Source organism: Astatotilapia calliptera, chromosome 2, assembly GCF_900246225.1.
Source record: "Astatotilapia calliptera chromosome 2, fAstCal1.2, whole genome shotgun sequence".
Classification (NCBI taxonomy): Eukaryota; Metazoa; Chordata; class Actinopteri; order Cichliformes; family Cichlidae; genus Astatotilapia; species Astatotilapia calliptera.
The window spans coordinates 28,669,501-28,694,259 of NC_039303.1; the positions used below are offsets into that span (position 1 = coordinate 28,669,501).

General features: G+C 36.8%; 1 protein-coding gene across 1 annotated transcript; it reads right to left on the bottom strand.

Moving 5' to 3' along the window:
- Window positions 1-836: 836 nt before the first annotated feature.
- Window positions 837-19,633, bottom strand: LOC113028343 (uncharacterized). The gene is made up of 6 exons (XM_026178543.1): window positions 19,616-19,633; window positions 19,206-19,463; window positions 2,174-2,488; window positions 1,355-1,612; window positions 1,141-1,266; window positions 837-1,030 (listed from the first exon to the last, which is right to left on the bottom strand). The coding sequence occupies exons 3-6, from the start codon at window positions 2,406-2,408 to the stop codon at window positions 837-839; spliced, it is 813 nt and encodes a 270-aa protein (XP_026034328.1). The 5' UTR covers window positions 2,409-2,488; window positions 19,206-19,463; window positions 19,616-19,633.
- Window positions 19,634-24,759: the final 5,126 nt, after the last annotated feature.

Below are 24,759 nucleotides of genomic sequence, written 5' to 3' on the forward strand. Positions count from 1 at the left end.
TTATTGCTAAATGAACAAAAACTAAAATACAGAATAGAATAATTCAATCAAGGTAGAAACAGGAACTAATGAACTAGGTTTACTTGGTAGGACACATGAACAGCAGAACACACAGCAAGAGGCACACTGTCTAGAGGAAGAACAGAACATGAAACTAAATGAGACTGAGGCCATACATGAACATATAGGAAGATGAGGGAACAGGCAAGAGGTGGGAGTACAGACACTTATCCCAGGCTAATGAAATAAGAGAAACAAAACAGAACACAAAGCACAAGGGATGGCAAATTAAAACAGGAAATGACTAACATTAATACCTAGACTATGACATATGAGCTTGACACAAAGACAGAAAGTTAAGGAAACACAGAAAAGGCAGAACCAGACAGATACACAAGGTAAGCAAGAAAACGCAGCAATAAATAAACCTGTCCTGCAAATATATTGTTACAGTGTAGCAATAACAAAAGAAAAGTACACAGTATGAATCAGTGATGTTGATTTCAACCACTTGCAACAGTGCTCAAATTCAGTTTAGTACAAACAGTAGTTTCTGGTGGGTTGATTATTTCTATTTGCAATTATGTAATATGTATTTGATTTTAGGCCAAAAAATGTCTCAGATTAAAAGATTACTCTACTTATAGTTACAACATTTGTTATATTAGTTTCCACAGAATACAAATGCATAAGATACTCAGACCTTCTCATGGTAATTCAGTGTAAGCTGTGTAAATGTAAAACATGATTAGTGAATAAAAACAAGAGATACGTGTCATCTAAGTGTTATTTTCACACGCACAGAGATGTGAAATGTCAGTAGATCAAAGTTGACACTACACATTGCAAGAAGTAGAACTTCTCATTTCAACCATCAGAACAGAGTTGTCTGGATAGTCCATCATTTGTGGGACAGCAGAGACTTCAGCTTTTTCATTTTTCTTTTTCTTCCAAGTAAAGTAGATGGAAATCCCAATTAGTAAGACAATTACCACAACTGCTCTCAAACCACATATAGGCAAGGAAATATCTGTACAGAGACACAAATATCACATTAAATTAGAGCTTTGACCAGGTTCACTTATGTATAACTGAGTTACCATTGGAGTAAGTGATACTACTAGAGGATTGATTCCTTACCTAGAGGGGTGTCAGAGACTTTTATAGGGCCCATTGTTGGTTTAATACACAGGGTATTTTTGGTTGCAAGCACCCACTTTGTAATGTGTGTCCCATCAGATAAAGTGCAGTTAATGAATATGAATCCTGAGGAATTCATTTGCTGTTTCAATAATTTATAACAAATGTAAAACTCATAACTCTTAAGATATTTTTGCATCATGTTCTTACTCACCACAAGTGCATATCCTTTGTTCTTTGGAGACACTATTGACATGATTTCTCACTGAGCAGACCAGATGTCCTGACACGTGCTGTTTCAGAATAATGTTGTTACTCTTATTATTTCCAGAAAGGAGCTCAGCATCTGTCAGTGTGCGTCCATCCAGACTCCAGCTGTACTGAGGACTGTCCCCTCCCTCAGAGGAGCAGGACACCCTCATCTCTCCCTGGGACAGACACTCAGAGACCAGCAGGACAGAGGACACAGGAGCTGAGAGAAACACACACAGATGAGTTTTGATATTATATGTCAGAACTGTTCATTCTTAATAGTATATAAGGAAGAGAATTGTAGCCACAAAATACAGTTAAATTTAGAATTTTCAATTAAATATTCAAATTCAGTCTAATCTAATCTAATTTTATTAATAGCAACAAATCACAACAACAGTTGCCTCAAGCTGTTTATGTTGTAAAGTAAAGGACCATCTATACCACACAGAATATGAGATATATTATATAAGATGATATGTTATGTAGATTACCCAAAATAATGTTACATTTACAGGGCTTAACACATTTATTAGGCTACCATCTAATGCAACGTTTATACCACACCTGCCTTAAATAAACATTATTGATGATTAGCAAATATATTTTTTATGTTTCTATGATTTTTCATGCACCAATATTTATTAGCCCTTTAATCCAAATTATATTTTAAACACTATAAAGTATTTATCTATGAAGTTTAAAATGTTTGATGTTTTTATACATTTGTTAAGCACTATATATAATAATTGTAGTCATTTCTTGAAATGGAAAAAATTACCTTGAAAGATCAACTTGAAAGTCCGCTGGCCTGATGATTTTCCATCTGAATCAAAGGTCTTAAGGCTATAATTACCACTGTCATTGCTGCTCAGGTTATTGAGCCTAAATGTTCCATTACTGGGAATAATGGTAGACCTGTTTCCTATCATATTAACCTGATTATTTTTCACATCTAATATTTTTAAAGAATTCTTTAATAATTGGTATCTAGGTAATTCTGAGGTGCTGTCCATCAGCTGGATGTCCACAGCTCCTCCCAAAGCTCCATAACACTGAGCTCCATCCTGTCTGCCATCACAGTAAGTTTCCACACCTGCAAATTCAAAAAATATTTTTGTAAAAAAAACAACAACAATAAAAAAGATATTAAGCAGCACTGAAGCAATTAAAAAATAATTCTGAATATTTCACTCACAGTGGGTTAATTGGTTATAACGTGTAAAAACAAGGTATTATACCTGGCATTGTGTCTTATATGTCACAGGTAATAGAGGCACCAGTACACGGTCACTGCAAACATGGTCACTACAAACTTTGCAACAAACTTGCAACGTTACAGTAGTAAAGTCCAAAATTTAGAGATATCTTAACGACTAAATATACCATATTTTCAGATCATAAGGCACACTGGATTATAAGGTGCACTGTCCCCGAACGGGTCTGTTTTCATACATAAGGCAGATAAGCGTCAGATAAGTCAATTTTGCTCAACTCATTCTTCTTGCTTCTTCCATTTCCGTACCATTGATTCATGAATGTTGAATCTTCTTTCAGCTGCTCTATTCCTGTGTTGTTGCAGTATATTAATGACTAACCTTTATTGTGGATGGGTTATCTCAGTTGTTCTCCTGACTGAAGTTTGGTCTGTTTATAGCATCCTGCCATGCGATTGCATTTGTCCGAATACCATCGGGAACCCTCACGTTAACTTTTATTGAGTGGAAAAAAGTTAGCATTCGTCCTCTAGCTTCACTGTGTTTATGTTGTGCTAACATAGCTGTGTCACTAGCGATCATGTAGCAAATCATTATATACCAACCAGCCCAACTTTAGTAACCCTACAAAAGTCACTGCTGTTTAGTTTTCTGTCTTCATCTATGTTGGAAGTGAGAGCAGTCCCTAGTTTTATACTTGAAAGGTTTCACATCATTACTCTATGTAATAATACCAGCGACAGGCCTACATCTGTAATTAGAATCATATGAGACAAACACAAATTGAAGGCTTCAACTTGATAGCTATGTTTCGTCTTTTTACTACTGCTATTTGCAATTCATTTTATTTTTTATAAAATTTTTGTCCCTAGTTTTATACTTTGAATTTTGATTTATTGTATTATTTCATTATTTGATCAATTCATGGAGTCCTTTAAAGCTTTGCATTATTTCACAAATGTTTGTAAAAGTGGGCTGTATGGTGCTTGATTTAATATGCCTGCGGCAATGTAACCGAAAACACCTGAATTCAAATATTAAGAGATGCCTTTGTCTATATACACCATTTATATAGTGTACATTACCAGTGTTGGTCAAGTTACTTGAAAAAAGTAATCAGTAGCTAATTACTGATTACTTCCCCCCAAAAGTAATCCCATTACTTTACTGATTACTTATTTTCAAAAGTAATTAATTACTTAGTTACTTTTTAAAAACACAATTTACAACCTGAATAGGTGATAAAGCGATAGATCTTTCAGCCCAATTCTACTTTTTCTACATAATCCATCATACAAAATGTAACCAAATGGAAAAGTCTCTTTTTAAAACTTGTTTTGTTAGTTTTAATCTTTTAACTTTATGCATCTAGCAAAAATTTAATTATATGCAACATTCTCTGACTGGAAGTTACTGCCCATCTCTGTACATTACAAACGTCACTGCTGTTTAGTTTCTCTCTTCATTTATGTCGGAAGTGATAGCAGAGCTGTACGTCTTAATTTGTTTACGAAATCTTTCAGTCAGAACATGGTATATCCTGTTTAGGTGGAAACTAGCGAGCTAACTCCCTGCTAACTTCTAATTCCATTAAATTTAATAAATTCTGTTTTCATGGATGCCTCGATTTTTAACTTAATTGTTACACCTGGTAAAGCAGCAATGCTGATCATTATATTAAAGATGAAAGCATTTAGAAGGTTTTTAACTCCCAGTGATGGCCCAGTGTTCATTTATCTTTAGGACCTGAACAGACTCCGTGAGGCTCCTGACTATGTTATCCATAATGCTCCGACAGCAGTGCGGCTTCGTAGCTTACCAAAGTCGTACTAAAAATCTTTTTGACAGATTTTTGAGAACGGTTTATCACATAAAATTGGTTCGAGGTCAGTAAGCACAACCAGAATTCATACATGAGGCGCACCGGATTATAAAGCGCACTGCTGATTTTTGAGAAAATGTAAGCATTCTAAATGTGCCTTATAGTGCAGAAAATAGAGTACTACTAAAGCAATTTGGTAAGTAAACAGTGTGTATGTCACCTATGACAACTACAATTATGAAATCATGGCAATAAAATTTTGAATAAACCAAGCTACTTTTTGTACCTTACGAAATTTTAATTTAAAGTTTTAACATTTAGTTGGAAAAGTAAACATCCTTAGATGTGGGAAAAAGAAAATAGGTAAAAAGATTCCATTATGAGGTAATTCCATTTCAACCACAAAAACTACAAGAAGAAGAAGTTGAAGAAGAAGTTGGTTTTGTGCAGCAAGGATGAACAAAAACTGCCTAAATTCTAAAAATGAATGCACAAAGTAAAGAATTTCTCCATTTATCTGCAGCTATATTTTTTCCAGTTAAAAACTTTAAAAAATATATCACTCAACACTACTGCATCATACCGCTACTGTAACTGATGAACACATTAGTCATGTTGGAAATCTGTATTTGCCAACATGACTATAACTCAGCACTGCTTGTTTTTACCTTAAGTGCATACTGTAAATAAGCTGAACTTATAAACAAATAAAAGACAAGAGATCCTTTGGCTGTTTTCAAGTAGTCAAATGTACTAACACATGCCATGGCTTCAAAACACACTGTTGATATATAAGATTTTTACATTATAAAAGTGTTGCATCTCAAATGCTGAAAAACTCACCCTGAGCAACTCCCAGTAGAACAATCATCAATCCAAGCACAGCTTCCATCTTTTCTCACTGTTCAATGCGTGCTGGTACAGTTTTCAGCTGTCCGAGTGATTCCTTACATGTGATAAGTGTAAATAGTAATCATCCACAAACATCAGTGGAGATTGTAGCAAAGAGAGCTTTCATTTAATATCCAGGCAACTTTAAATCCAAGGAAAACTTATAATGAATTTTATTTTTGTATAAATTTATCATAAGTGTAGCTCAACCTTTAAGCTGCAGAACACTAAAGATAATATTATCATCGATTCAGTGACAACACTTATTACCCCAGCTGCTGCATATTTCAAACAATTAAATACAGCTCACCACAGATATGATGCAATAATAGCATCATCAGTAATATAAAATAATAATATGATATCAGCATCACCTACACAAACACAGCTTCTGTGTTTCTTCTCCATTCAGCCTATTCAGCAGGCAGCTTTCAGACAAACTCTTCTACTTTACCAAGATGTAAAAAGGCACAACCTACACTGACCATGTTTCCTGTTGGTGGAAGAACGTGTGAACACTGACCAGGCAGGATGTGACTACAATAGAGCTGCAAAGAGAGACAAAAGAAAGAAGCTGCCTACCAATTTAATGAAAAACAGTCAATTATTTTTACCTGTCAAACCTTGAAACACTTTCACAGGCATTAATGATTGTTGTGTTTTTCAGTGGTTTTGAAATGTACCAAATTTCTGTGTGTCGAGGTCTCATGTTAGGTTTCTCCATAAAAGGAGACATCAATGTCATTGCACAGCAACTGTTACCATCACTGCACACAGAAAGAAGTGAAACACAAAAAAAGTGTCACCATTCAAATCACAAATATGCATGTAGCTTTTATTACACAGAGTCTCTCAATAACTCTTCTTGGTTATATTGTGCTCCTGCTCTATGTTTATGTCTATGTTTAAAATGTAGACTGATGAGCACAGGGTACACAATGCCTTTTGATGTTTTATTTTTTTGCTTTTAATTTTTAATAAAAATAGTTTAGGCAATGTGGGTGCGTTCAAACTATTACATCTGTATATGATACAGTATTTTGAGGAAAATAGATGCTGAAAGAAGAAATCCAAAGCAGAATATGTGTGTGGAGATTGAAATATAATCTCTGATATTATATATTAGTTGCCTGGGCAGATCAGGAAAACCACAGCTTTTTCATCTTCTTTTGTTTGCTCCCTCTAGAGGTCACCACGGTAGATTATCAACTTCTGCAGGCTTTCTGTTTTCCTCCTGCCTGGCAGCTCGATATTCAGCACCCTCGATTACACCTCTCCAGTATTTAAAAACCTCACCACATGTCTAAACCCTCTCAGACTTGCTTCTCTAACTTTGTCTCCAAAATCCTCAACCTGAGCTGTTCCCTCTGATATACTTATTTTGAGTCTTGTACATTCGGGTTACTACCATTGAAGATCTTAACATCCAGATCCAAACCATAAATCATAGCATGTCTCACTCTTCTTGCTATTCTTCTGTCACCCCTGACTCACTCAACAAAAACATAGTTAAGCCAAACTGGGTTTGAAATGTAACATTTGATTTTAAAACCTGAACACTGAATTCATAATGGAATCAGCTCAATTTTTAGATAATGGCGCCCTCCAGTGATTAAGAATTATACAGCTTCAAAGCATTTTTGCACTGATGTTTACAGGAATATCATAAAAACAATGCTTTCCCATATTCTGTCATCAATCTGAAATTTGGAAATTACACTTATTAAGTAAATCTTCTTGTAATTTCTTTAAGTAGCTTTCAGGAATAGTTATCCAGGGTTCTTCAAGGACATTCGACGCTCTTCTTTGAAAGTTGGCTGTGATTTCTGCTGTTCTTTCAAGATGATCCTACACTGCTTAAATAATGGTGAGTTGCAAGTTTTGGGGAGGCCAAACCATGACTGTCCAGTCCTGGGTCAGTAACCCAGAGTTTGGATTTATTTTATTATTATTATTATTAATCTGTGACTTCATGGTTTATGATTACTAGTGTTTTGGTTTCTGTTTAAGCACTCTAGTCTTTCTTTGCTCTGGTAATTCTAGTTTTTTAAGTTTTGTTCTGGTGCCCCCATGTTTAGTCTATGTTTAGTTCTGTCCTCCTGTTTGTCTTGTTCCCCAGTCAGTAGTGTCTCATGTCACTCCTGTCCCTGTACTCAGTGTTCTCTCTGTTCAGTATCTAGTGTGGGTCTCTGTGTCTGTCATGTACTTCCTGTTTTATTTTGACTGTTCTGCTCTATGTTCAGCCTCTGTTCCCCGTCTGGTCTGTGTAATTAGTACTAGAGATGGACCGATCCGATATTACGTATCGGTATCGGTCCGATACTGACCTAAATTACTGGATCGGATATCGGAGAAAAATAAAAAATGTAATCCGATCCATTAAATATCACGAAAGCACCTCACAAAACTTGCAACACGCTGTAACTCACCTCAGAACGTTAGCACGTCGGAGCAGTGGCTGTGGCATGCGGGACCTGTCGTGGTCTGGATAGCATGTGGAGCTTCGCTAGCAACCTGGCATTTCATCTCCGACAAAGTTATCCCCGAGAGAAGTAAAGCAAGTGTGTAAGTCCATCTCTGAATGTTTGTAAAGCATTCCTGCGTTAAGCTTAACAAGCGACTGCCTCTCGCTCTCCGGCTGCTACTTCAATCGTGAAACTGATCAGCTGATCGGCTTTTCTGTCGCGAGTCCGTCTCTCTTGTTTGTTTTTGGTCCACTTTGCACCAGAAAGAGCAAACCAGCAGCTGAACAACAGCAGCAGGTTTAAGCTTGATCAGCTGTTGTTAGAATTTATTTAATATTACTTTCTACACCAGGATCTTTTTCTACGTAGCTGACGGCTGTAACTGTGCAGGGGCGGATCTAGCAAAGTTTAGCCAGGGGGGCCGATAGGGCATGAACAGGGAAAAGGGGGCACAAAGACATACTTTTCTTTCTTATTCTCATTTAAAATGTCGAGCTTTTAATAAATAATTATCTGACACCCAAAGTTTTAATTTGATGTAAAATGAATAGAAGTCAATTACTGTATATAGTGACTATTAAGTCTAATATATACCCTAGTAAGCTATAGTACTTTTTACTTTGGGAAGGTACCATCTGTGCAGTCTGCAATTTTGTTGAAGAAAGATGTTGAATCTATTTAATATTTCTTGAAAAATAATTGATTTCTGTGCATTTTTTTTTCACACTGCATCAAATTAAGGTTGATTACGTCGATTAAGCATCATGAGGTGGCGCGTGAGGGGTGGTTCCCTATTTTTTATTTATTTATTTTTGTTGTTGCTGGGAGTTGGAACCCTATTAGTTAGGTTGCTTAATATTTACGCTAAGTACTCTTTAAAATACCAGAATAGGGAGGATGGTGTAGGTCTAAGTTTATTAGATTGATCAGTATTGCTGAACTATGAAATATTTTTTTTGTATACAGGTATAACAGAATAGCTTTAGTGTAGTTGTTGTTTTAAACTTGAGTATGAACTTGTAGACTTGCAAAATGCAGCAAGATATTTTAAAAAAACAGTTTTGTTGATTAAAAAAACACTATATCGGATTCATATCGGTATCGGCAGATATCCAAATTTATGATATCGGTATCGGTATCGGACATAAAAAAGTGGTATCGTGCCATCTCTAATTAGTACCAGCTGTGTTTCCCTTCTCTCCCATTTCTTGATTAGTTAGATTACTCCGTCCATCCCAGTTTATATGTTCTGTTTCCCTGTTTTGACACCCAAGTTTGTACAGCACAATAAAGCTGCCTTGTATTATTGGGAATAAAGAGAGCTCAGTTTTTATCATATTAAGAAAAACTGTTTTGTTTCTCCTAGTGAATACTTTGAATTGATCCTTTAACATCTGGTATCTAAATATTTCTGAGCTGCTGCCCATCAGTTCAAGGTCCACAGTTACTCCGGAAGGAAGCAAAACAAAAACAAAAAGAATTTAAATATTTATTTAAAACAAACATATTTTTTCTGGATCTGTTTGTATCAGTTGAAGTAAATAAATTATATGCAAAATTTATATAAGTCTGTGAGTAAAACACAGAGATCTGACAACAACACTAAAGAACATCTAAATATTAGTTTAATTGAACTTACCTAATTAGCTTATCCTAATAATGCGATGCATTGTGTTTGTTACTTAAGATGATGTGACGGAAAGGAAAAAGTAAGTGATAAGAACTGCGGACATGACCAGACTTACTCTGTGACCTGCCTTTGTTTAATTTCTGTTTGCTCGATGGGGAAGTTCACACACGAATCCCACAGGCAGGTTAGGGTTGGGGTGGCTGGTGCCAGTCACAAATCTGGATAAATGGTGAACGTTGCATCATGTCAAATATGGTAATATGTCAAACACATATCACTTGTGTCAGGGGCCGTGTTAACAGCAACCTGTAACAGAACAGTAACAAATATCTTAGAGGTGAAGTATGTGCAGAAACAACAGCAGTGTGTGAAAATGATGAGAATGATTAATGTGTTACTGATTTCAGAACTGTATTAAGAGTGGTGAGAATAACATTTCTGCTGTGAGAATTGTGCAAATGCAATCAATAAAAACTGTAATATCAATTTAGTTAAGCTGTTACACACACTTCAAACCTACCTGACCCCTGTGAGGATGCCACCTACAAATATGTCACTGCAATAATTCAGAACAAATAATCTGGCAAAACTTAACAGAGTTCATACTGTGTTGAAGAATAATGGTGGTCATATCTGATATTAAGCTGCTAGAATTTCACTAAAAAGAGCCAGAGAGAACGAGGGAGAGATTCAATAAAGATTTTCAGTCCAGAGTATATTATTTGATATATTCTACAAATGAACAAATATTACAGTGTAGCTGTACGTAAGGAAAAATATATGAAAGCCTGTATTTTCACATAACATCTTTGGTAGAGAAAGAAGCGTTATCTACTTTGTTGCGATCGTGGTTCAAGAGTTGGGAGTTCGTCTTGTAACCGGAAGGTTGCCGGTTCGAGCCGCGGCTCAGACAGTCTTGGTCGTATGTCCTTGGGCAAGACACTTCACCTGTTGCCTACTGGTGGTGGTCAGAGGGTCTGGTGGCGCCAGTGTCTGGCAGCCTCTCCTCTGTCGGTGCGCCCCAAGGCGGCTGTGGCTGCATTGTAGCTTGCCATCACCAGTGTGCGAATGGGTGGATGACTGAACGTGTAAAGCGCTTTGGGGTCCTTAGGGACCAAGTAAAGCGCTATACAAATACAGGCCATTTTACTTTGTGACATTTTTATAAAGTTCTCTTTAAGAACACTATTTACACATTAATTCCTAAAATCTATATGCCCTAGATCAGGTTAACAGTTTAATTTTTATATGTAAATATGCCACAGATGTTTTCTGATGACAAGCAGAAAAAAGGAGAGACTACACCACTCTAACCATGCTGACAGTTTCTTTGTATCTAGTTTTTCATCTTCAGCTTCAACATGACTGTAGAAGCAGAGTTAAGCTGCATAAATCTTATTCTGAGTTTTTGTATTTTGATGATATTTGAATTGAGACTGAGCTTGTAATACAGTGTCAAAGATCTTCTTACCTAAAGGGTTCTGTGGTAAACTGGCTCTGAGCTAATTGAAAATACAATTAAGTTGACAAGATGCAGATCACGTAACTTCCCTAAATGACAGAATATAATCAATATTGTTATTGTGATCTCTATGATAAAAAATCAACACAGTATGAGATTCAACTATATGATGCTGGCAGGTTTTATTGTGTAATGTTTCTTGAGATGACATACATTATGAAGTAATGTTACATAAATTTGAACTAAACTGTTGTAAACATACCACAGCAGATTTGATGATTCATACATGAACATGCTTTTCAGCATACTTTATTGACACTTTTACTCTCTCGCGGTTGCTGTCACAAACACATGGCTGCAGCTCTACAGCTGCCAGCCACACACATCACCACCAACAGCAATGACAACAGTTATAACACAGACTTTAAGCTGGTGAAGGGTGATTGCGGATGCTGTTCAGGTGCTCCCTCTCCTGCAGTGACACCACTTACCACAACCCACCACAACCGTACTTAAATAAGTTAGGAAATTATTTTTGTTTCGACTGTAAAATTTATTATGCAGATATCAAAGAAAAAATACAACTACAAAACTTTAATATAACGTGTTCTCTTCTTCTGTAACTGAAAAGTCAGCTGTGGGCATTCAGATCTTTTATCAATGACCAAAACTTTTTCTGCACTGAATTTTTTACAAAGTGTAATGATTTTAAATGTAATTATTTAAAAATAGTGTGGAAAACAGTCACAGTAGTAGTGTAACAGTAAATGCAGAGGTTCCCTAACAACAGAACCATTTTGCACAATACAGTGAAAATAAGATAAATTAATAAATCAATAAGCATGATCCTTGATGGTTTATATTTGTACGATGGGAAATCACATTAACTGAAAGACCTCTAGGCATCTTGGCATCACCTCCTCCGTCCATGGACTTTGGGTGATGCAGTCTATATAAAAGTAGTGACCGCTTAAATTATCGTGCATATTTTGGATGTTAGCATAAACAAAACCATCTCCTGTTGTTTCAGTCTGGCAAGTTCATTTTGAAAACTTGATTAACTCCAGCTCTGCTATTTTCTCCCTTTGCTTCACCTGCCACAACACCAACATTAGCATAGACTTCTTGGCCATCTCCATTCTCTGCAGAGCAGCAAATAGAGTCAGTGAATGATTAAAGAATTTTTCATGTTCTATGAAACTGTTTGCTAATAGTCAAAAAATGTCACTGTATGGAAAAAGTTCATTTTACCACAAAGATGCAAAATGATTTGCATTTTACATAGATAAATAAATAAATAAAACATGACTTTTAACATTCTTTTGGGAGCTTTAAGCTTTACAAAGCTGGGCAAAATTGCTTTCAAACACTTTGTGTTAAAGGTAGTTGGTTAACAATACTTGCATATTTAACTGACACATAACAGATATCAATAAACTCTTAGCAAGAATAAAAAAGAAAATTTTTTAAAAGTGCTCAATTATTCTGTTTATCTTCTTAAAAAATGCAAAAAAGAGCGACCTGAGTAATGGGAGAAAGAAAAAAAAGATGTTTGTTACCGTTTTGTTTTAGGCGTTTGTCGTTTTTCTTTTTCTCTGAGCAGATGATAACTGCACCCACAGCCATGAAAATTACCAGAGCTGAGAGTCCACCACCAATCAATGACAAATTGCATGTTTCAAAGATAAAAGACAACAAAAGATGAAAAAACTGATTTCATTGGATCTACTTAGTTTTCACTTACTAATCCATCATGATTCATCTCTGATGGCAGTTTCTTTTTCCTTACCCACAGAACTCTTTGCTGGTTCAGTACACACAGTGTTATTAGTTTTATGCACACACTCTGATATCTGTGTCCTGATGACTGAAGTGCAGTTAATGAAAATAAAGCCTATGAGCAAAGAAACCCACGTAATTTGCTAAAGATATACAAAGTGAGCATATCAATTGCTGAGTGATTATCAGATATTATTTACAAAGACCTCACTCACCAGAGGTAGATATCCTCTCTTCTTTGAAGACATCACTGACGTTATTACTGACTGAGCAGACCAGATGTCCTGAGACGTGCTGTTTCAGAGTGATGATGTTAGTCTCATTATTTCCAGAAAGGATCTCAGCATCTGTCAGTGTGCGTCCATCCAGAGTCCAGCTGTACTGAGGACTGTCCCCTCCCTCAGAGGAGCAGGACGCCCTCATCTCTCCCTGGGACAGACACTCAGAGACCAGCAGGACAGAGGACACAGGAGCTGAGAGAAACACACAGATCAATTCTGATACCGTGACAGGATTTTGGTCTCCAATGAATAACTGGGAAAGCAAAAAAATATATCTGAAAATTGTCCACGGGAACTTGTGGATTTTAGTTTGTAGTCCCTGCCAGAAGGACTGTGGTTACATTTTCTGACGATTGTCAGTTTAAGTCCATTAATGTAAAGCTTTTATTTGTGAACAGATACGTATTATACAGGTCTGTGACTGAAACATAGTTTGAGGTAAGTTAGCAGCTCTAGTTTCCTTGTGCAGATATTCATCAAGATGAAAATTTACAAAACCTAGCTGGAAAATTGCAATTTTCCAAACGACAAAACAAATGTCTGAATTGTATTTAGCTGCTGTAGCGTTTAGACTCTGCAGCTGTGCATGTTGCCTTACCACACCATCATCAAATGTTTTAAGTAGCCTGTACTTTTCTACAAGAAAAAAAGTAAAAATGTCTGGTATGAAATAGAACAGTTGTTTAATGAGGTAATTTGTCATAGTTGTATTTACTTATATGTGTTTACTGCATATTCAATGATCTCAGAATGGCACATTAATGTTTAAAGAAAAGCAGGCCAAGCAAGCTGGAAAAATTTGTCTTTTGTTGTTGTTGTTCTTTTTGTTCCAAACTTATTTTATGGACTGTACTAGATTCCGTGGCTGCAAAACATCTCATTGTTATAAGATTAGGTATTAAGCAAGTTTTGTAGCTCACCATGAGAAACTCCGAACAACATCAACAACAGTCCAGCTACAGCTTCCATGTCTGCTCAGTGTTCAGCCTTTGTTGATACAGTCTGCAGCTTTCAAAGTTTTTTACTCAAAAACAGGTGTGTGTGTGCTGGTCTGAACAGGCTCCAGTGTGCCCTGTTAGCGATTAGCCTCAGAGAAGAATTCTTAAAAATTTTGGTGTCAGGTTTCATTGATGTTGTACTTAACAACTTCTTTTCTTTTGTTTGTTTGTTTATTTTTTTGGCCCCACAAACACAAATAAATATAGACAATTAGGGGGAAAAGATTTCGGAATTATTTATAAAGGTTTCATTTTCGCTTCATATCATTGGTTGCACTGGATTACTTTTTGATAATCAACACATTTTTAAATAGTCTGACTTTATGTCTTCACTGAGGCGACACGGTTACGCAACTTATTTATAACTGACTGCATTCATGTTATATTTTCGCTTTCTGTTCATGATGTTGAAAATACTTGTTTAAAACCAAAAGTATTTTATGTTCAATATCAGAAGTACTGTACTGTATATTAGTGTGAAATGTGGGGCACATCTTAGGGGCTCATGTAAGGCAGCCCACACTTAGGCCATGTCCACACTAATACGTTGTCATTTGAAAACACATCTTTTCTTTCTCCATTTTGGCGTTTCAGACAAAAGCACCATTTTCAAATTTATCGGGGCTAGTGTGGACGTAGCCTTAGAGCAGGGGTCACTAACAGGCGGACCGGGGTCCGAGTCCGGACCCAGACGCCATCCTATGTGGACCCGGACCTATAGTTAACAAAATATTAAATTATATTTAATTTTGATGGGGCAATTCAATTTTAAGCGGTAACATTACATTGTATTAGACCAGGGAACATACAAACCAAGCGAGTGCGAGTTAAGCCACCCACGTGACACTACTTAGCCAATCAAATCTGTGCATTCAAGGCGATCGCACCGCTGAATGCAGACACAGACAGACAGAGGAAAGAGACGGTGAGAGGCGAATGACAAGCGAGGCGATAAACGATACAGGGAGACAAGACGTGAGGTGGAGTCACAAGAGGTAAAACAACTATGGCGCTTTCAAAAAAGAGAAAATAGAACTTTCAAGACTGAATGGACCGACGCATATATGTTCATTCCTCCAGCGGCAAGCAGCAAACCAGTGTGTCTCATATGTTCAGAAACCGTGGCACTGATTAAAAGTGGCAATGTCAAACGCCACTATGAGGCAAAGCACAAAGCCTTTGAACAATCATACCCACCCAAGTCTGAACTCAGGTCCCAGAAAATTAGCAGTCTCAGAGCCCAATATGATCAATCCACAAGGATCTTAACCAGTTCTTTCACCGCCCAACAACGTGCTCCTGACAGGGAGGACGTGTCCCGGACCTCTGCTTGAGAAGATTTTCTCCAACTGGACCTCCTCAAATTTTAGTTTAATACCCCTGCCTTAGAGTGTGGAAATACTACTATATGTACAATTGGCCCCACTGTGGAACCCTCTCTGCTTATTATGGGCAGCCCACACTACGTGCTGCCCAACTGGGGCCCATATTTCTTCATAATTCAGGAAAAAAATGGAGGACCCGGCCCATGACTGCGAAGGCCGGGTCCTCTGGTGGACGCAGCTTCAGAATTTGGACACCCCCGGCCTGTTTCCGGCCGGACAATAATAACAGTGACATTTAACTTATTCTATTTGATAAATAAACACTGTAAGATTCAAGTTTTTTGTGTATATGTATACCACTCCCACCCCCCAACCCCCAACAGCCCTTTTGAATGTCTCCCTAATTCTGAGGTCTCAAAGTTGGTAAGTATGTGCTAGGCTTGGCCCACATCAGTCTAAAATTGTATGTAACCATGAATAACCTGTCCACCAGGAGAGACTGGACAGTATAGATGTAAAACAAATATGCCAGAAGTTTATCTCAGCTAACGAAAGGAGAAGGCATGTGTTTGGCTGCTTCACATAGTGGACATTGAGTTGTTGTGTGGGGCACCAGTAGTCCATGTCTGTTGCTGTAACAGTAGTTCATGTTTAGAATAAAAAATCCCAGCTCACAGATTTGATAGGGGCAGTAGTTTACCTAAAATGTTGCATAATTTTTCTGAGAGATCTTTTACTTTGTGGTAATCTTATATGAGTAGTTTTGTATAAGAGATGTTGGTGTACTATAATATGAAGTAATGTTGTTAAGTCCTTAAAGTCATATTCTTTTATTGTCATGATTGTATTTGAAACTATTTTTATTTTTGAATACCTGATTTATATGGAATATGGCCGAGGTAAACTAAAGTCTAAAATACTTAGTCATTTGTTTAATAGTAATTTAACATTATATAATTCACATATAAAACTATGAATTGTGATTTTAAATGGTTTAAAAGCATGTAGAATAGCATATGTAGGCAAGTATATTTCTCCTCTTTGCATTAAGAAGCAAAGACAAAAAAAAAAAAAGAAACATGGCAGGGTTCGGTGGCTGAATCATCTGTCCCCACCCCCCACCAATGCCAAAACCAAATCTTCGACCTTGCGCTGATATATAACATGTAAATATATATTAATGATATGCCACATGTAAAAAGCTGAAAAAACTGCATGAATGAGGAAAGGAGAATGATAAAGAGCGCAGTGGACACTGATTAGCCCAAAGAAGGTGAGTAAGAAGATGATTGGACTAGAGTAAAGATGACGGTATTGAGACTGACAGCGTGGGAAAGTGGCAGTGAGGTAGAGAACAGAGAAGCAGGCAAATGAGTGACTACAGAGCTTCCCTAGTGAACTCACACATAACGTTCATTACAATCTATTTAGTGACTGTCTTTAATATCACGGTTGCTACAGGTTTCAAATAATTAAACCCAGTTCACCACAAAGGACAACTAATAGTATCACCTACACAAACACAGTTTCTGTGTTTCTTCACTATTCAGCCTCTTGTGACTGAGCAGGCAGCTTTTAAGTAAACCTTGTACTTTACTAAGATACAAATAGGCAAAACCTCTGACCATGTTTCCTGTTTTAGTGATCAGCTTCTAAATAAGAATGTGTGAACTCAGACCAGGCAGGATGTGACTACAATACAACTGCAGAGACTGAGAAGACAGACTGCAGTCATTAATTTAGTAATACTAAAACTCTAAAACTCCTAAACCAATTTTGTAATTTTATTCAAGATTCAATTCAGGATTTTTCACGTACATAGTTATACAAGTATAACACGAAGTGAAATGTGACCTGATACGCTCCTCGACTGTGCAAAATATAGAGAGAAAAACATTATATACAGTAAGTAAATAGATATATACAAAGATGACATTATGTGCAATATTGTCCAACTTATTATGCTTTTTCATCGACACTTGATATTTACAGCTAAATTAAATTAACAAGTTAAAGGGGGTTTTTAAGCACTTTGAAGTACACAAAAATTACAAAAAAAGTGTGTAATTAAGCCACAATTGTTTTTAATTTAAGAAATGTAAATAACAGATTCCATCAAACCTTGAAACACCTTCACAGACATTATTGCTTGTTGTTTTGCTCAGTTTTGAAGTGTTGTCTGAAGTTCTGTTCGTTGATGTTATATGTCAGGTAAAACCGTCATTGTGCACAGAAGGAAGCACAGTGAAGCAATAGTAACTGCTACTGCACAAACCACAAGCACACATGCAGGTTTTAAAATGAAAAGCCTCATTTTTATTATTTTATTTATTTTTGTTATATTCTACTGTGTCACTACATTTAACTCTGGATGAACACAGACTGCAGCACATATTTCAATGAATTCATTTTTTAATAAAAGCAGTTTGTACAATGTTTGTAACCTGTGTTCATGATTACATTTATATACAATACAGTATATGGAGAAAATGAGATACTAAAATAAGAGGACAGAAACAGAAGATGAGGTTTACCCTCTGATGTTTTATTATAAACTGTCTGGGCAGGTCAGGAATACCTCTTCTTCCATCTGGTACTTTTAGGGGCCATCCCAGCAGTCCGTCTTCCTATCCCCAGTATCCTCTCCTATCGTATCAGCTCTCTGCATGTCCAACATGACAACCATGTTGTCTCCAAACTGCTCAACCTGAGCTGTGCCTCTAATATACTAATTTCTACTCTTGTCCATCCTGGTTGCTCCCAATGAAAATGAACTAACATTATAAACGAAACCATGAACTAAAAATATAGATCTATAGATGACATTCAAAGGTAAACAGAAGGTAGAATGTGAACAGAAGATTATTGAGCTTGAACACCAAACTCACCATTACCCACAATGAACCTAAAGCCCCATTGAACAAAATTAATTTGAAAAATGAGTAAAACCCCAAAACATCATAAAGCTCACAACCCTGGGTAAATCACGTGGGTGACTTGGGATTACTCTGTCTCCACCTCTATCTCCCCTCTTTGACAACTTGCTTTCCTTGCTGTTGTGTGAGACTGACATCAGTAAACTTTATTTCCTGGTCATCTTCTTCCTCGGCAGAGAAGCAAGAGGAATAAAGTAACATAAGTGAGTCATTAAAATAATCGTTTGAGTTCTAAACAGAAGTTTACCATCATTTCTTCAGTAGACTGAAAATTGTGAAATCGTTTAACTGATTCTGACCAAAATGCGCACAAAAAAAAGACTTTTAATTTTGCTCACTTCTGGCTTTTTTGATGTATCAACAAACTTTTGGCAAAGAATAAAAATTGTTTATTTAAAAAACAGCAAACAGAATTTTTTTTATATGTAATTATAAAAAGAACAAAGTTTTTTTTTACCTTCCTGTTTTGTAGGTTTGTTTTTTTTTGTTTCTTTCTCCGAGAACAGATGACTACTACACCCACAACTAAGAAAATTATCAGTGCTAAGAGAACACCACCCATCAGTGTTAAAATTCCTGCTCCTAAAATAAATGAAATTTAAAAAAAAAACAAGTCAACATGTGTTTTTATGGCAAAACACAAGGAGAAAATAAAGACAATTACATCAATAAATTCATTGCATTAAAGTTTTAATTTATTAATGTGCCATCAGTGATTATTATTGTCCAACTGATTAATATGCAATCAATGAAAATGAAGCTTATAGCCCATAAATAAATGATTTATGAAAGGTGTACAAATTGACCATTTTGGTCGCTAACTTCCCAAGGGCAAGTCAGAGCAGAGACATATTCACACTACAGTAGCAGTACAAATATCTAAAAAAGACCAGTTTCTGTCTTTTCTCAAGCTCTCGAGACTACTACCATGAGCTGGATGACTGGGAACCTACACTGACTGAATTGCTGATTCAGTATTAGATATTATTTACAAAGACCTCACTCACCACAGGTAGATATCCTCTCTTCTTTGGAGACATTACTGACGTTGTTCTTGACTGAGCAGACCAGATGTCCTGAGACGTGCTGTTTCAAAGTGATGATGTTACTCTCATTATTTCCAGAAAGGAGCTCAGCATCTGTCAGTGTGCGTCCATTTAGAGTCCAGCTGTTCTGAGGACTGTCCCCTCCCTCAGAGGAGCAGGACACCCTCCTCTCTCCCTGGGACAGACACTCAGAGACCAGCAGGACAGAGGACACAGGAGCTGAGAGAAACACACACAGATGAGTTTAGATTTTAAATCAGAATCTCTGTCTTTTTCTATAGTCTCTAAAAAGAAACAAGGAAAGAACAAAATACATGTATTTGATATTTTGTGATATATTATTTAGTTTGCCAACAGAACAGAAAAAATACCTTGAATAAACAACTGTAAAATACGCTCGTCTGATTTTCTTCCATCTGAATCAAAGGCTTGAAGAGTATAATTATCACTGTCACTCCTGCTCAAGTTATTGATCCTAAATGTCCCATTACTGAGGAAAAGATACCTATGTTCTGTGGTTTTAAAACTGATCATATTCTTTTTCACATTAAATATGTTTAATGAATCCTTCAACAATTGGTATTCAAGTATTTCCGAAATGCTGCCCAGATGGATGTCCACAGTTCCTCCCAAAGCTCCATAGCACTTAGTTTCATCCGGGCTGCCATCACAGTAAGTTCCCATACCTGCCAATGCAAAGTAAACGGATGCAAAATTGACACAATTTTGAGTGTTTAGTACCTACAAGAACTTCAGTTTTTCTTTTCATTTAGCATTTGCACATGTTTAACAAAAACAGAAATTGTGGTTTTCTGTTTACTGTTTGCTAAAGTGTACACTATGCAATCAAGCATTTACGAGAGGACCCAAGTGCAGAGGCTTGGCGATAGTAACAATAACAAACAAGAAATCATGAACAATTAACTTTAACTTTACAATAGCTTAAAAAATATACAATAAAGAATAAGTTACAATAACTTGCCTTCAACTTTTCCATTGTCCTTAACATCCAGGGTGAAATGAATGTTTTTCTCTTGAACTCCATCTGAATTAAAGACCTCAATGCTGTATTGACCTGAATCATTCCTCCTCAGGTTTGTGATCTTGAGTGTCCCGTTCTTGATTATAAATGTTAGTCTGTTGTTAAATTCCTTGTCTGTTGTTATTTTTTCTTTCTTTATATTGAACACAGTTATGTTCCCCTTGGGAAGCACCTTCAAACACTTCATTTCACGGCCACTAGCATCAGTCATCACTTGGATATACACAGTTCCTTTAAGAATAGGAGAGCATGGGCATGTGTTCGTCCTGAGGTCACATGTAGTCTCATCAATTGGAACGAGAGCTGGAAAAACACATTTAATAGAACATGAGCTGAAATTATTCAGACAACAAATGGAAATGATTGGCTTCATTACTGGCAAATTTTCTACTATAATACTTCTTCTTCACTGCCTAAAGTACTCATTTAGTGCAGCTAACACTAATCAGTGACAACGTTTAAAATTTCAGTGTCCCTTTAAACTTTAAAGTTAAAGATTAAATAATGAATATGGATCCCAGCCCATGTGTGGTGAAAAGAACTGGAAATGCCCATAGATAGACAAATTCTAAATCAAGAAATATCCCATTTGTTGTCTTCAAGAATTTGGAAAAATTAAGCAACATGAAACATTTATATCTATCTGTGTAGTTTTTTTTGTTGTTGTTTTGTTTTCATCTTCTACCCTTTGTTGCACAGGGGTTGTGTACTGTGTTTTTCTGTTTTACTCCAACAAGATGGCTATATTTCTGATTAACTTTATAATAATTTCAAAAATATACAATAAAGAATAAGTTATATAACTTGCCTTTAACATCCAGCGTGAAATGAATGTTTTTCTCTTGGACTCCATTTGAATTAAAGACCTCAATGCTGTATTGACCTGAATCATTCCTCCTCAGGTTTGTGATCTTGAGTGTCCCGTTCTTGATTATAAACTGTAGTCTGTTGTTCAATTCCTTGTCTGTTGTTATTTTTTCTTTCTTTATATTGAACACAGTTATGTTCACCATGGGAAGCACCTTCAAACACTTCATTTCACGGCCACTAGCATCAGTCATCACTTGGATATACACAGTTCCTTTAAGAAGAGGAGAGCATGGGCATGTGTTCGTCCTGAGGTCACATGTAGTCTCATCAACTGAAACGTGAGCTGGGAAAGATGCATTCACATGAACATGAGCTGAAATTATTCACACTACAAATACTAATACTTGGCTTCTTTATGAAGATGATCTTACCATGAATTCCCCCTGCCACAAGCACAATGATAAGAAACTGCTCCATACTCTTCATTAAGCCACGTTGTGATTTTAATCTTTAAAAATTACTGTAGACAATGATGAACAAAGCTGGGTATAAATCAGTATAACGTATATACTGTTGACAGTATTTTTTCAGCATACCTTAACATACATATCTTACTTTTCTATCGCTGCTCTAATTGCATCAGCAAAACTGAGTCTCTAGACAACACTGTAGGGTGACACTTTCACAGCATATCAATGCAAGTATAAAAAAGTATATGTCACGTATTCTTGACATATCCTTTTGAGAAAGAACAGGCAACATGTGCGGTGACAAGTTAATTCACAAATACTTCAGAACTTCCTGTGGGGAGAGCTGTACTGCTGTACTGCACACCCTGTAAAGAGCACTCTTTACAAGGTGTGCAGGAGGGATGCCTTTTTATGTTTGTATGTTTGGATGAGTTTTCTTTCTGAAAGGAAAGGAGATAAACAGTATAGAACAAATAAAATGTAAATAACCAAGGAAAAACCAGCTTGTTAAAATGCTGCAAATCATTGGCACAAAATGGAACTATGAAGTAATGTTTTCCAGAAAATATTAAAACATTGAATCCTCATATCTATCAAAGCAGGCTGAATTCAATATGAAAATGTAGATGCACAACTCACAAGTATTCAAAATTGCCTACAGTATTTGTGTAAAGAAGATTAATTTAGGTATTCTAAATGTATGCATCTGTAATATGCCTTGAATCTTTATTGTAAATGTAATTAAATTAAAAATTGCAGACATGTTAAAGCAAACATTACAATTTTGTAATCACTTTTAATTTTTAATTGAAAAATAGGTTGAATATTTTGTACTTTATTAAAAAAATAAAAACATTTAATTTCTTACTTACGTCAGTAAATGGCTGGAGTGATGGTTAAACATTAACAGAAGAAGAATTACCATCAAGGAAATAAGGATAAACATGATTCACTTTCAAATTAATGAATGCCTACATCAGCACAGGCTGAGGCAGTAACCCACTTACGAGCGCTCAACTGGAACCAGGCACAACTCATCTGTGAGAAAGACACCCACGCATGGGTACTTCCTGCATCACAGAGCAGAGATAGAAGCTAGCACTCTGAGAGAGGTGCAGTGAAACTGTTCGAGTGGTACAGGGCTACTTTGAACTAACAGACCAGTCATATATATATATATATATATATATACATACATACATATATACATATACTGTATATATTAGGGGTGCAACGATACACAAAATTCACGGTTCGGTTCGGTTCGGTTCGGTTCGATACTTTGGTGTCACGGTTCAATATTTTTTTGATACAAAAAAATGTTCATGCCTTTTTAATTTGTCATTTATTAAAATTGTAAATATATATATATATTAATTCAAAAGTACAGTTTTTAAATTTAATGTTGCTGAAACAACAAAGGGATAAAATAATAAATCTATCTGATCGAGAAATCACTCATCTTTGGAAAATAGAGTCTATTACAGAGAAATGGCTCTTTGCAAAATAAAAGCTATACTATACGCTTCTTCTGGGGTATACTTTCAGCAGCATATTAAACATATCAGGTCCCCATAAGGAGAATCATAAGCTAACGGCTGTCTAAATGACTCGGGTAAAGCTTGTTGCATGCGTGCTTGTTGTTTTTGTCTGCTTCCACTTGTCTTTGCACTAGGATGATGTCGGCGTTAACGTGCAGTCATATTCGTTGTGTTCCCACTAGTGCTGTCAGCGTTAATCTCGTTAAAATGACATTAACGCCATAACGCCGCAAATCTCCGTTAACGAGTTACCGCGGATTGCCCCGCGTGTGGGGCTGGACGGCGTCAACACGTTAATGAGCTAACTGCGCTAACGCACTAGTTCCCACAAATGTAATTGAGTATTGTGTGGCACATCCGACATACTGTTTTACTTTTGTCCATGACGCGCTTACCATCAGGGTCTTGCTTCACATGAAAACCAAAATAGTTCCAAACACCAGATCTGAATGAGGGTGGGGGAGGTTCAATTTTGGGTAGCGTTGAGGCAGTTGCCATGTTGCAATGAGCTAAACTTCTGTCTCGCTAGCTTGTGCTGCACTCAGTGGATCTGCGCTCAACGGTGCAGCCTAGGCGGAGAAGTCGAACACAGATCCACTGAGCTCTCAACACAGACAGCATCTTCAGAAGAAAAGTTAATAAAATAAAATTAAAATTTTGTATTGTTCGATATATGCGTACATATGCGTACCGAACCGAAAGCACTGTATCGAATACCAATACGAGTATTGTTGCACCCCTAATATATATATATCCTCTACAGGGAGTGCAGAATTATTAGGCAAATGAGTATTTTGTCCACATCATCCTCTTCATGCATGTTGTCTTACTCCAAGCTGTATAGGCTCGAAAGCCTACTACCAATTAAGCATATTAGGTGATGTGCATCTCTGTAATGAGAAGGGGTGTGGTCTAATGACATCAACACCCTATATCAGGTGTGCATAATTATTAGGCAACGTCCTTTCCTTTGGCAAAATGGGTCAAAAGAAGGACTTGACAGGCTCAGAAAAATCAAAAATAGTGTGATATCTTGCAGAGGGATGCAGTAGTCTCAAAATTGCAAAGCTTCTGAAGCGTGATCATCGAACAATCAAGCGTTTCATTCAAAATAGTCAACAGGGTGGCAAGAAGCGTGTGGAAAAACCAAGGCGCAAAATAACTGCCCATGAACTGAGAAAAGTCAAGCGTGCAGCTGCCAAGATGCCACTTGCCACCAGTTTGGCCATATTTCAGCGCTGCAACATCACTGGAGTGCCCAAAAGCACAAGGTGTGCAATACTCAGAGACATGGCCAAGGTAAGAAAGGCTGAAAGACGACCACCACTGAACAAGACACACAAGCTGAAACGTCAAGACTGGGCCAAGAAATATCTCAAGACTGATTTTTCTAAGGTTTTATGGACTGATGAAATGAGAGTGAGTCTTGATGGGCCAAATGGATTGGTAAAGGGCAGAGAGCTCCAGTCCGACTCAGACGCCAGCAAGGTGGAGGTGGAGCACTGGTTTGGGCTGGTATCATCAAAGATGAGCTTGTGGGGCCTTTTCGGGTTGAGGATGGAGTCAAGCTCAACTCCCAGTCCTACTGCCAGTTTCTGGAAGACACCTTCTTCAAGCAGTGGTACAGGAAGAAGTCTGCATCCTTCAAGAAA

What these genes read in the sequence shown, in the direction of transcription:
- LOC113028343 (XM_026178543.1), bottom strand. Translation starts at nt 2,408, where the DNA reads ATGGACAGCACCTCAGAATTACCTAGATACCAATTATTAAAGAATTCT. An exon ending in ACAAAGGATATGCACTTGTG is followed by an intron (nt 1,267 to 1,354) that starts GTGAGTAAGAAC and finishes TGAATTCCTCAG; the next exon opens with GATTCATATTCATTAACTGC. An exon ending in AGTCTCTGACACCCCTCTAG is followed by an intron (nt 1,031 to 1,140) that starts GTAAGGAATCAA and finishes GTCTCTGTACAG; the next exon opens with ATATTTCCTTGCCTATATGT.